This window comes from Gracilinanus agilis, chromosome 2, assembly GCF_016433145.1.
Source record: "Gracilinanus agilis isolate LMUSP501 chromosome 2, AgileGrace, whole genome shotgun sequence".
Classification (NCBI taxonomy): Eukaryota; Metazoa; Chordata; class Mammalia; order Didelphimorphia; family Didelphidae; genus Gracilinanus; species Gracilinanus agilis.
In genome coordinates, this window is record NC_058131.1 from 63,408,804 (window position 1) to 63,422,131 (window position 13,328).

The 13,328-nt window shown below is 34.6% G+C and overlaps 1 protein-coding gene across 1 annotated transcript in view; it reads right to left on the bottom strand.

Moving 5' to 3' along the window:
• CBFB (core-binding factor subunit beta) overlaps positions 1–13,328 on the bottom strand; it is a 107,721-nt gene that overhangs the window by 42,451 nt on the left and 51,942 nt on the right. Inside the window, exon 4 of the mRNA XM_044659430.1 lies at positions 3,946–4,062. Within this exon, the coding sequence (XP_044515365.1) occupies positions 3,946–4,062 (117 nt within the window). The remainder of the gene's footprint in view (positions 1–3,945; positions 4,063–13,328) is intronic.

Here is a 13,328-nt window from a genome sequence, read left to right on the forward strand (position 1 = left end):
ATAGTCACAATCCATAACATTTCTGTATCAACATTTGTTTGGCCATTCTCCAACTTAATAGGCTTCTATTCTGTTTCCAAATTTTTGCCATCACAAAAAGTGCAGCTATAAATATTCTGGTGTATATGAAAACCATTTCTTTCTTTCTTTTTTTTACATTTTTTTTAAACCCTTAACTTCTGTGTATTGGCTCCTAGGTGGAAGAGTGGTAAGGGTGGGCAATGGGGGGTCAAGTGACTTGCCCAGGGTCACATAGCTGGGAAGTGTCTAAGGCCAGATTTGAACCTAGGACCTCCCGTCTCTAGGCCTGGCTCTCAATCCACTGAGCTACCCAGCTGCCAACCATTTCTTTTTAATAGCCTCTTTGAAAGGTTCTGGGTCAAATGTTATATGTGTATTTTAGTCACTTTACCTACATAATTCTAAAGGGTCTACTGATTCACAGTTCAACTAAAAATATATTAGAGTGCCTATCTTCACAACCTTGCTAACACTGACTATTCCTATCTCTTCTCATCTTTGTCAATTTGCAGGGAATGTGATGAAACCTTGGGGTTTGATTTGCATTTGTCTTATTATTAGTGATTTAGAACATTCTTTCATATGGTTAATGGTTAATAGTTTGTAGTTCATTTGAGAACTTTATTCATATCCTTTGACCACTCCTCAATTGGGGAATGGCTTTTAGTTTATTTATCTATCTATCTATCTGTCTGTCTGTCTGTCTGTCTGTCTATCTAGTTTATATATCTTAAGATTCCAAATCCTTATTAGAGAAATGCAATGCAAATATTTTCCCCTTTTGACTGCATCTCTTCTTATTCTAGGAACATTAATTTTGTTTAAAGAAGCTTTTTAGTTTTATATAATCAAAATTATCTTTCTAATCTTTTTTAACTATCTCTATCTCTTGGTTTGGTTAAGAATTTCTCTTTACCACCTTACATCTATCAGACTGGCTAATAGACTTCACCATTCAAAAATGTTAAAGATGAGGGAAAATTCAGACATTGCATACTGTTGGTGGAACTGTGAACTAATATAATCATCCTGGACAACTATGCATATCCTTTGACCCAGTAATATCATGACAGAGGTTATATCCCAAAATGATAAGAGATGGGGGGAAAAGCCCTACTTATGTGAAAAATGTTTTAGCAGCTCTCTTTTTGTAGTCGAAAAGAATTGGAAACTGAGGGGATGGCCAACAATTGGGGAATGGTTGAGCATTTTGTAATGGAATACTATTGTACCATAAGAAATGACAAGCAGGTTGAGTTTAGAAAAAGCTAGTAAGACTTACATATACTGATGCAAAGTGAAGTGGGAAGAACCAGAAGAACAGTGTATCCAGTAACAGAAATAATGCATGATGATCAACCCTTAGTGGAGTATTAAAGATTAAACTATCACCAGCATGGCAAAGTTCCAAGATAACCCCAAGAGATCCAAAGAAGGAACTGTTAGGATCTGACTGCAGATCAAAGCACACCATCTTTCACTTTATTTCCTTCATGAGTTTTTTATTGTATTCGTGAGATGTGTCTTCTGTCATGGCATAGGAAATATGGAAATAAATATTGCATGAAATCACTGATACAACTGTCAAAAATTGATTCTATATGTACTTGAAAAAAAGTTTTTTAAAAAAAGCACAGTGATCAACGGTGAAAAAAAAAGAAAAGAATATATTTCTTACCCGTATGCCATTTGACCTAGAGAGGTATATTATCTGCTTCTCTTCTAATTTTTTAATAGTGTAATCTTTAGTATCATGGTCATGTGTCCATTTAGAATGTATGGCAGAATATGTCTATGTTTGATTTCTCAAGTCTATGCATGGTTATTCCCCATGTCTGAAATTATCTCATCCCTCATCTGTTAACTACTTGGTTTCTTTGAAGTCTCGGCTAAAATTCTACCTTCTGCAAAAGGCCTGTCTTTATACCCCTTTACTGTTAATGCCTTTCTCTTGGAGATTTTCTCCACCATATCTTTATCTACTTGTTTGCACACAGTTTCTACATGCTTTCTCCTCCATTAGGATGCGAGCTCCTCGAGAGCAGGAAGGATTTTTTTCTTCTTTTTTGTATACTCAGTGCTTATCATAGTACCTTGTACATAATGGGTGTTTAATTTCAGTGACAATTTTTTAAAATTAGTTTTATGTTTTGATATGAAGTTTCTCATATGGAAAATAGTATTGAAGCAGAAGCAGAAGACATGAAAATATTAAATTAAATCTATTTTAATTTTATATTCCTTCTCAGATTATAAAGCACATAAGCAGTTAGACTAGAACTAGAACTGAGGTCTCAAAACCTTCAATGCTTATTTAAAAAAAATATTTAACTTATTTTAATCAGCCAAGATTTGCTTTCTCACCCTCCCATTCCAATCCCTCCCCTCTAACTAAATAAGAGCACAATAATAAAAAAGACCTATTACAAACAAATTTCAACAATGGCAATGCCCTCTTCACTCAATTAACTGTCTCATTCTACATTCTGAGTCTTTTACCTTTCTATCAGGAGGTGGATATCAAGTTTCATTCTTAAGTCTTCTGGAATCCTGACTGGTCATTATGCTGAGAAGAGTTTAGCACAATAGTATTCCATCTCGTTTATAGATCATCAACTGGCTTATACACTTCTCCCTTTCAATGTCAAAAAGTTATAAATATTTTTGTATTTTGAGTTTGTTTTGCTTAGGACTAATCTTTGTCTTTTTTTTTTTTTTTTTAACCCTTACCTTCCATCTTGGAGTCAATACTGTGTATTGACTCCAAGGCAGAAGAGTGGTAAGGGCTAGGCAATGGAGGTCAAGTGACTTGCCCAGGGTCACACAGCTGGGAAGTGTCTGAGGCCAAATTTGAACCTAGAACCTCCCGTCTCTAGGCCTGGCTCTCAATCTACTGAGCTACCCAGCTGCCCCCACTAATCTTTGTTTTAATCTACCTTTTCTCCTTTCCCCTTCTATTTTCCTGTTTAGTGAAAGATCTCTCTCTCTCTCTTTTAATCAGTTCAGATAAGAGTAAAACTTTCTATGTTTATACCACTGAACAGGGTGCAAGTTAAATGCACCACACATTTATACAATGTTTTAGGGTTTTGCAAAGTAATATTAAAATAACCACTCATATTTACATAGTATTCTTAAGTTTATGAACTGCTATCCCTATACAGTAGGACCTTCTTTTGTGTGATCCAACACTTTCTAAAACCCTTTGCACAAGTTGAAAATCATGTATAACAGTGAACTCCATTATTTAATAAACATTTCTTGTATGAACGTACCTAGGCTTTTAATGATTTTTCTTAGGCTTATTAGTGCTACCAGAATCATTACCCTTGTACTTTGGGGGCATTATTAAAAACTAAATAGTGTTAGAAAGAAAGAGAAACACTACTCTGACTTGGATACAACTTGTTACAAGCAAGAACTACAAAGACTGATGTGGGAGCTAATATTTGATGCCAAACAATGTAATGACTCATGCTGATGCTTCTCAGACTGAGAATGAGTGAGTGTGATTGATGAACAGCTGCAAGATTTATGCCACTTGGAAAATTGGCATGGATTTAGTGTGTAATTAAAGTTTTTATTTTATACATTTTCCTGCCTTTGTTTTTTAACTGCCAATCATGTATACTTAAATCTGCATATTTAATTTAAGTAAAATGAGATCCTACTAAAATGATCTCATGAAGAGGGTAGTGCAAATATTATCTTCATCTTACAGATAAGGAAACTAAATTGAGGTTCAAAGTGAGGTTAATTAGCTTGTACATGGCCACAAAGTCAGCGACCATGTCAGGACTAGAATTCAAATATATTTCCAAGTCCTTTCCATTATACTATTATGTGGCTTCAAGTAAACTCAAGACATGAGAAAAAATTTAAATAAAAATAACAAACTCCCTGCTAACTCTGAAATGAGCCTACCTGGGCTCGTTCTTCATCAAATTCCAAGCAACCCATACCATCCAGTCTCTGTAGATCAATCCAGCCTTTCCAGATGACACAAACTCCATTTAGAATCATTGGAGCCTTTAAGTATACCTGAAACACAATTTAACAGAAAGCAGTAATGAAAACACATCTCTACCACATATTAAAAGATCAAGGAATCAAAGCTTATTTTATGGAAAATCTTTATTTTTTTGGAGGAGTGAGAGGAGAAAAATAAGATAATAAGCAAGTCTATAAGAACTATAAAATGGTATGAAGCCTCAGTTTCTTGAGCACATTTTAACTGGGTTAATTCTTATCAGGATCTTACTATTCTTGGCTACAACTACAATAGTTAACTGATATCAAATAACAGTAGTTTCTAACATATAGAATTATATTTAGAGTAGGTTTATAGTTAAATAGTATTTATTGAAAAACATTAAATAACATGGCTACTCTAATGTCTACATGCTATAGACTTGTAAGTCAAAATTAACAAAAGTCCTTTGAATTAGATTTAAGTTGAACTATTTGTAAAGTTTTTCCTGAAAACCACAATCATTAGTGCTTTCTTCTTCTACAAATTATCTTTTATTTAATCTGTGCGTGCATATCGTATACCTGTCAGTGGAGAACAGGTTACTTCAGGACAGAGACTTTTTTCAACTTCTCTAATTTCTCTACTATATCTTACATGGTGTCTCCCAATAAACAAGATTTTAGATTTTGCAAGAAAATTAAAAAACCTTCTCTACCTGATGCCATCCATTAGGATAGAAAGCAAGAGAAGTTTAATTAATCTAGTAATTTAGATAAAATCACAATGGAATAAAACTTTGGCATAATCTCTTTCAAAAGAGTAAGGTAAATACTTTAACAGATGAGACCAACTCCTCACAATACCCAACAAATTGCAGAATTTTTCCTTTACTTCGACTTTTGAAAAAGGGAAGAAAAATAAGAAAATACACTAATATGCATTCAATATTCAGTCAAAATAAAAACCCAGAGCTCTCAGAAAATGTTGCAGGATTCTTCTAGATAGTTTAGTCCAACTTCCCACACCTTCTTTGTATTACTTAAGTCTTTCTTCAATGTCTCACTGTATTGAACAATTGCAGAGTCCAACCAACTTGGGACCACTAAATACCAATCCCAGTGATGAACTGTGTGCTTGTGCCTAAACGACTAGCCTAATTAATTATGGAGATACCTAGTTCATCACCAGAAGATTGGCCACCAGGGGATAATTTTTGTTTGGCTATAGTTCATTATGAAGTGTATAAAAATGAGAAACAACCCACAAACCTGTATTGGTCCCTTCTACTCACACAATGACTTGTACTGGTCCCTTCTACTCACACAATGATAGTGGCAGAAAAAGGGGCAAGAGGTACTTAGAATTGCTATCTACTATGACTGTAAAATGGTAAGTAAAATTTAGAATGATTACTCTAAAATCACTGAACAGGCTCACTGGATTATATGTAATAAGGTATAAGTTTGATCAATTTTAAGGAGATTATCAGAAAAAGTTAAGATTAAAAATATTATTTGCCACCTGGAAAATCCCATTTTTCTACACATTCAGTGAACATTAAGATTTAATTGCTTAAGGATAGATAGATAAGTGGCTCTGTGGATAGAGAGCCAAGCCTGGACAGGAATTCCTGGGTTCAAATCTAGACTCTTCCTAGCTCTGTGATAACTAGGCAAATCACCTAACCTCAATTGCCTAGTCCTTACCGCTCTGTTCTTCTGCCCTACTGATACTTAGCATTGATTCTAAGAATTAAAAAAAAAGCAATACTATAAGTATTTTGGCATAGATTACATCTTTTTTTTTAAATTTATCCTATTGGAGAATACCTAGTAATGGGATTTTATTCTATTTTTTAAATGCTATGATTATCACTTTATTTTTCATAATTTATTTAATTAATTAAGAATATTTTCCCATGGTTCCATGATACATGTTCTTTCCTTCCTCCTGTAGCCAACGAACAATTCGACTGGGTTTTACATGTATCATTGATCAAGATCTATTTCCATATTATTAATATTTGCAATAGTGATCAGTTAAGAGTCTAGATCAGTAATGGGATTTTAGAGTCACATGTATGGGCATTGAAATTGCTTTCTTAATCTAATTCCTAACTGCTTTTCAATATACAGCTCTGTCAACTGTGTAGTATGCCTATCTTTTCATAACCCCTCTAACACCATTTCCATTTTTAACAATTTTCTAGATATGAAGTATTATTTTAATTTTTTTCTTATTATTAGCAATTTGAAGCTCTTTCCTAGTGATTGTTAATCATTTGCAGTTCTTTTGTGAACTGCTTGTTGATATCATTTGGTTACCTACTAATTGGGGAATGGTTTTTCATCCTATATATTTTTGTTAGTCCCTATACATCTTGGATATCATCAGGCCCTTTTCTGAGATAATAGATACCAAATGTTTTCCCTAAGTAACAACTTCCTTGTTACTCCAATAATATTTTAGTTACTCTAATTTTGTTCACACACAAGTGTTTTAAATCTCATGTAACTAATTTTCTAAATCACCATTAGTGATCTCTGCTATCCCTTGTTTGGTCCTAACTGTGAAAGGTACCCAAATCTGATTCTCTTCTAATTTTGTTATGGTGGCATCTTTAAGATTCAGACTGCATAGCCACTTAAAGTTTATTGAGATATATCATGTAAGAAGTTGGTCTAAATCTAATTTATGCCAGATTGACAGCAAAAAAAAAAAAATCATAGATGCTCACTTTTTACATGCCACGTACTGTTCTAAGTACTGGGGATACAAATACAAGCAAGACAGACCCTGCCCTCAAGTAGTTTACATTCGAACTGGGGAAGATAAACACATAAAGGGGAGTTAGAGCTGGAAAGCTCGGGTGGATAACATTTTAGGAAAAGATGCAAAATAAAAATTTAAAAACAGAAAATTTAAACTACATAAATTTAATAAGTTTCGCATGAGCAAAATCAATGCTGTTAAGATTACTGCCAACTGAGGAAAAAATATTTGTATTAAATAGGTCATCAGCATAGTTTGGAAGTTTGGGAAGCAGAAACAGGGCTAGAAGAAGAATGAAGGGGAAGGTTACAAGGACAAGAAGGTGCACAAATCAATATCTTGTTGGTAGAACTGTGAATGCAACCCAATCAATAACAAATAAATATATAAGTAACAATTATGTTTCATAGGCAACATAAACACAATCAACAAACAAACAAACAAATAAATAGTGAAATGAAATGAAATGAATTAAGTAATTGCTATGTGCCAAGCACTGTATTAACTGCTGGGACTTCAAAGACAGGCAAAAGACAATTCTTGCTCTCAAAGAACTTACGATCTACTCTTTTCTGTGAACCCTTTGGTACCCAGACAATAAAAGTCACTATGGTTTATACCCTTCAACTTAGGGGTCCTACTATGAGCCAATGAAGTCAAAGATAGAAGAAAGGCCCTATTTCTATCAAAATACTGAATGTTACATTTTTTAATTGCAGCAAAAACAAAATAAAACAAAAATACAACCTGGAATCAAAGTGGATAATGACTGACTGGGAAGAGCTAAATAAATTATAGTACTTAAATGTAACAGAATATGATTCTACTGCTCTAATACATTTATAAAACATGGGAAACTTCAAATATGAGAAATTCAGAGAAACAGTAGGACTTAAATGAACTGATATCAAAGTCATCAGAATCAAAAGTACAATATATAAAACAGCTATAATTACATCAATAAAAAGAACATCATATGAAGTTTAAAGCAGAGCAAACTATAATGGCTCAAATTGGCCCAAAAAAGAACTAAGAAAACTCGAGTCTCGTGATAGGGAAATGGGGGACTACAGGACAACAGACAATGTTGCAAATATTGCCATAAAGTAAATGTGTTGGTTAATTTTGCTTAATTATTTTTCTCTGTTACAAGGAAGGGTTAATTCATATGTGGGGATGGTACTAATGGTAAAATCAGAAAATTACTGTGCTAGTAAATCCAAGAAGTATTAATAAAACTTATTTTAAGAAAAGAAACTGGGGTCACTTCCATATCACATAGAAGCAGTGAAGCACTAGTTGCCCACAAGCTCTCATGAAACATTACTGCTGAATTGGTACAGTTAACAGTGGTAACTGGCTAAGTTTCGCTTGGTTGCCATTAGTAATAAGCATTATGAAATTTTCTTTGATCAAGTTTTGTAATTTTTTTTTATAGTGTAAAAATGCCTTAACATACACTTTGATTACTTTTTTTCATTTATTCATACCAAATGTATGCTGTTTGTTTTGCATGAATTTTAGTACCATCTCAATGGAAGATCAGTTTTCATTCATTTATTATGTATGTAACTGGGTAACTGTTACATTTTCAGGCAAAAATTGCTATGACTTAAAGCCAGAAGACTTTGGGTAAAATTATGTAGTGCCAGCCTTTCCTGTATAGATTGAGAAGGTGTCTCAAGAGTTGGGTCTTGTTGAGAGTCTCTAAGGAAGTCAGAAGCAAAGTTGTAATTTGAACCCAGCTCCAAATCCAATGTTCTTTTCAGACTTGATACAAACCAGTTTTATTATTTCAGAAGGCTTTTCACAGAGGAGCTTCATGCACTCTCCTGTTAAAATTTGGTTAATGTTAAATTTTAGTGATAAATTGTGATCACTGTAAATACCCAGGAAAATTACTCTCCAAATTCTATTAAATAAAATCTGTATTAGACTGCTGTTAATCATTTATGCATATTTATGCTACTCCTTTTCCCTTACTATATAAAATTATTTTTCCTGTCAAAACATCCAATAAACTGTGCCAATGTAATATCCTCATTTCAGGGAAAGAAATATAAAGCTTCATTTTGTCCCCCATTTGAACTAAGGAAAATTGTCTTCAGTTATAGCTGAAACCGTTTAACCACATATTTCCTTCTGTTCAGATAAGTGTTGGTTCCCTCCTCTACCATTCTGAGCATAAAACCATGTGTGTGTACACACACACACACACGCATGCATCTTTCATAGCTGCTAACTATGCCTATGCCATTGCAACTTCATACTCTACCCCATGAAAAAGAAATCTATGCCTCCTACAAATATAATCAATAATACCCCATTCTCATTAAGACCCCATACCTTTCTCTTTTTCACAGAAAGGAAACTAAAGTTTAAAAGCAAAATGGTATTTGCATACTGGTGGCTACAAAGGTGGCTCTGATTCTTTAGTAGCATGTATGAACCATTTTGTATTTACTTTTAATAATGATGGGATACTCTCTTGTTTTGTTGTAGATATTCCTCCTACTGATACACATACCAACCTCTCTTTGACTTAAGTAGTTATGGCTGAAAAATTCATCCTATATCCAACCAAGTAGTGAGCTCTGTTGCCAACTTCAGGGGATTGGCTCTCACCTAAAGACATGCATGTGCACAGCCAGGTCCACTTGCACTTTTCAGCTTAGTGCCCTACCTCCTTCCTAGCTTGGGTCCTAGGAGTGTGTCTTTTCAGGGTCATTTCAGCATCACAGAGGCAGTGAGAGAAGACTTCAGTGAAGTGACTTCATTAGAATTCATACTTTTCTTCTCTACCGGTGAACTCCCTAAGTCTATTATCCATATTGAGTTATTTTTAACTACTTTTATATCAACGCTAGTCTCTGAAGATGATCCAAATGGTTTTTTGATGGTCTCAGTGTTGTGGCTAGAAGAGTGGGCTTGAATATACAAAGGAGTTGTGATTCTATAACTCTGGGGAACTTCCTTCATCAATCTGTAAGATTCACAATCTAGATGATGACTTAGACCAAGTCCAAAGAGCAGCTAGAAGTATGACAAGGAGGCTAAGTGACTTTGCCCAGAGTAATACAACCACTAAGTATGGGGGCAGGGGTAGATAAACCCCAGTTTTAGGATTCTAAGTCTAGCTTCCTGCACAGACAAGTCAAATAGTGGTAATAGAATCCCACATTCAAATGAGGCAGTCATGTGGAGTTCTTCAAAGTAAATTCTTGGTATCTTTATGTATTCATGAAAACAAATCTTCTAAGTAATTGGGTAGGGAAACTACTGTCTCTTTATGGTCTGGCATTTTCTCTTATAATTCCATAATTTCATTTAAAGCTTAACAAAGATTCATTTTTCACTGAAACCTACAAATATATTTTCATTTGAGAATTTGAAAATAAGCAGTTTATTAGATTACGGCTTTATTTCCCTGACTTTCTAGAACAATTAAATATTTTAACTAGACCTCATTCCATAAGGTAAGGGCTTCAACTTGTAAAGATGGTTCAGCTAGCTCAGCACCACACAAACACAAAAATAATTACTGACTGATTTTACTGCCAAGGAATGTTTTTGAAGCGTCACAGGAAATCAAAGAAATATGGGTTGTCATTTAACAAACTTTGTGTTTTCTCTACTCTGTCTTCAAGAAATAACCACCACCACCACTGATATGGCAGAAAGTCAGGTCCTTTCTTTGAATGCCTGGCACCCCTTGCAGGCTTTAGTTATAGTGAACTGAATATACCCATTTCAAGATAGTGAAGCATTTCCCATGAGATCTTATTTGATCTTCAAAGCATTCTTAGGAAACAAATATAATAGATATAGCAATCCATAATTTATAGAGGAAGAAACTGAGGCTCAGAGAACTTAAGGAATATTCTTATGGTCACACATCTATTAAATATCATGAGGTAAAATCTGAACCCAGAATTTTCTTTAAATCACAGACTAGTGATGGAAGGGACTATAAAAGCCATCTGTTCTAATCTCCTCATTTGATAAGTGAGGACACTAAGGCCCAGAGAATTAAAGGCCAAAGCCATAACACTCCAGAATGCCTCCTGACTAGCATACAACCCACTACTCCAGGCCTCCACTCATATAACACAAGCTGCAGTATCTGTTGCTCTATTACTTGTCACTGGCTATTTGTAATGTAAATTTACTCTAGATTTCACAAATACTACCATGTCAAGTTTTCTTGTGGGTTTGAAGAATCCTGCCACTTTTGTAGAAAGGAGTATATTTTAAAAATACAAAATATATACTTCAAATAAAGTTCATTTTTCAGGTAGGACCTTCCCTAATATACTCGAATGTTCATATCTATAGTTCAAGATGCAAACTTCAAGCCAAAATCCAATAAAATTATTAACATTGTGATCACATAACAGAAAAAGCAAGTGAGACTGAATCCAAATGAAAACCTAGAGGAAGCAATTGAAAAGTTACCTTTAGGTACTGCTATGTATAATTGTCATAAAACTAAAAAAAAAATCTTTTGAGAAACATTTCAGGAAAGAGAGCTCGATAACTCTTTGAATCTAAAAGATGAATTGTTTAAAGAAGACACTGTGAAGATGATCAAAGAAAACCTCCATAGCATCATAAGATCCAGCATGAACTGGAATATAACTAACTGAACTTTGGGGGGTTGAAAACAAGTATTTTGAATGTATGCCAAAGGGGATTGCCCCCTAATTGGCTTATTGTCAATGTACCTAGCAAACATTGGTTTGCTCTCTATCTCTTTTCCCCCCTTTTATCGCTAACTACTGATTATATGCACCTTTAGCTAGAAAATCTTTAGAGACACAAGATAGTTATATAGAATGATTCATTGGGGAGACTAGTCTCCCAAAGAATCATAGGGGGGATTGTAAAAGAGAATTCTTGGTTCTTTTTGAGTTCACACTTTTGAAAAGGGAATCTTTTGTTCTTTTTGCTTAGTTAACACTTTTGTTGGCAATAACTTTGAATCAACACAAGCTTGAACTAGGTGAGAACAAGCCAGAAATTTAAGAGTTCACACACTCAGAAAGGTGTGAGAACTCAGACAATTTGGAAGCTGTGACTGGCCCTTGTGAAAAGGGGCAGGGACAGAAAACCACCATAAAAGCCATAAAGGCAGGCTGATGAAGGTCTGGTGAAGGAGGCTAGTAGAGAGTGGACTCCAAGAAGGAAGTCGGTTTCAAGAAGAATCTCGGCTGAAAGAAGAAAGTAGGCTTTAGGAGTCACCTTCAGCTTTAGTCATTGTCTTGGGTGAGTGGATAGCTGGTTTTCTCTTCCTGTCTTCTGGAGATAATTTAATTCTGATTGAAGGTTAACAAGTCCTGACTGAGCCAAGCACTGGAACAATATTTAGTTAGATAGGTTAATATCTTTTCTACCATTTTGTATTTCTCTACTTTATAAATAAAAGATTTATAATTTTCATATATTTAGCCAAACCATTCATTTTAACACTTACAGTACTGAAATTAATTCTTATGCAAATAGTTACTTAAGCAAGTTTAGCTGGTTCAAATGATACTCAAATTAGATTTTTAGTAAATTATCTGGCAATAAAATACTGATAAAACTACCATACACATAATACTATACTTGCTATAATGAAAAGGTTAAGAAATAGTTACTGCCCCATAAAATTTGGCTATGAATATAGAAAAAGAATCACAAAATGTCAGAGCTGGGAGTAGTTAGAGGAACTGTTGAATTTAACTCTTACAATTTACTGACACGGAAACTGAGACTCAGAGGGAGGACAAAATCTTGCTCAAAATCACAGAACTTGTTAGTGGAAAAATCAGGATTAGAAACTAGGTCCCGTGAATTCAGTGTTCTTTCCATTACACTATTTGTGATTTCACTGATCTAGGTACTTGCTTTATATCTACTATTTTCAATCTCTGCCTTGATTGAAGAATGTCAACTTCATATTTATTTGGCAATATAAAGCAGTTAGGTGGTGTAGTGGATAGAGTATCAGGTCTGATAGGCTCATCTTCTTGGGTTCAAATGTGGCCTCAGACACTTACTAGCTGTATGACCCTGGGTAAGTCACTCTCCTTCTTTTGCCTCAGTCTCCTTGTTTGTCTAAAGAAGGAAATGGTAAAACACTCAAGCCAAGAAAGCCCCAAATGGGGTCACAAAGAGGCAGACATGACAAGTTTCATAAATACAAGGCAAAGTGTTACTATGGTTAGTATAGGAGGAGAGTGAGTCTACAGTTTTGAAGGTGGTAAATATGCAGTGATAGTGAGAAATTTGAGGATGTTAGAAAAAAAGGACAGATATTTAAGTAAGACTTGGTCAGGGTCTGAGATGAGGATTTCAAAGTTATTAGTAGTAAGTTCTGATGAGAATAGATGAGTTCTCTGTAGGCAAGAGGTGAGGATGGAGTATTGGAATAGGTAGAGAAAAGAAAGGAAAAGTAAAGGAGACAGAAAAAGAATGCTAAGAAATGTAGAAGGGAAATCAAGACAGTGTGGTGCCATACAAGGTAAGAAAAGAAAGAATCTAGCAGCATAGTGGTCATCTATTTATCACAAGTGCCCCG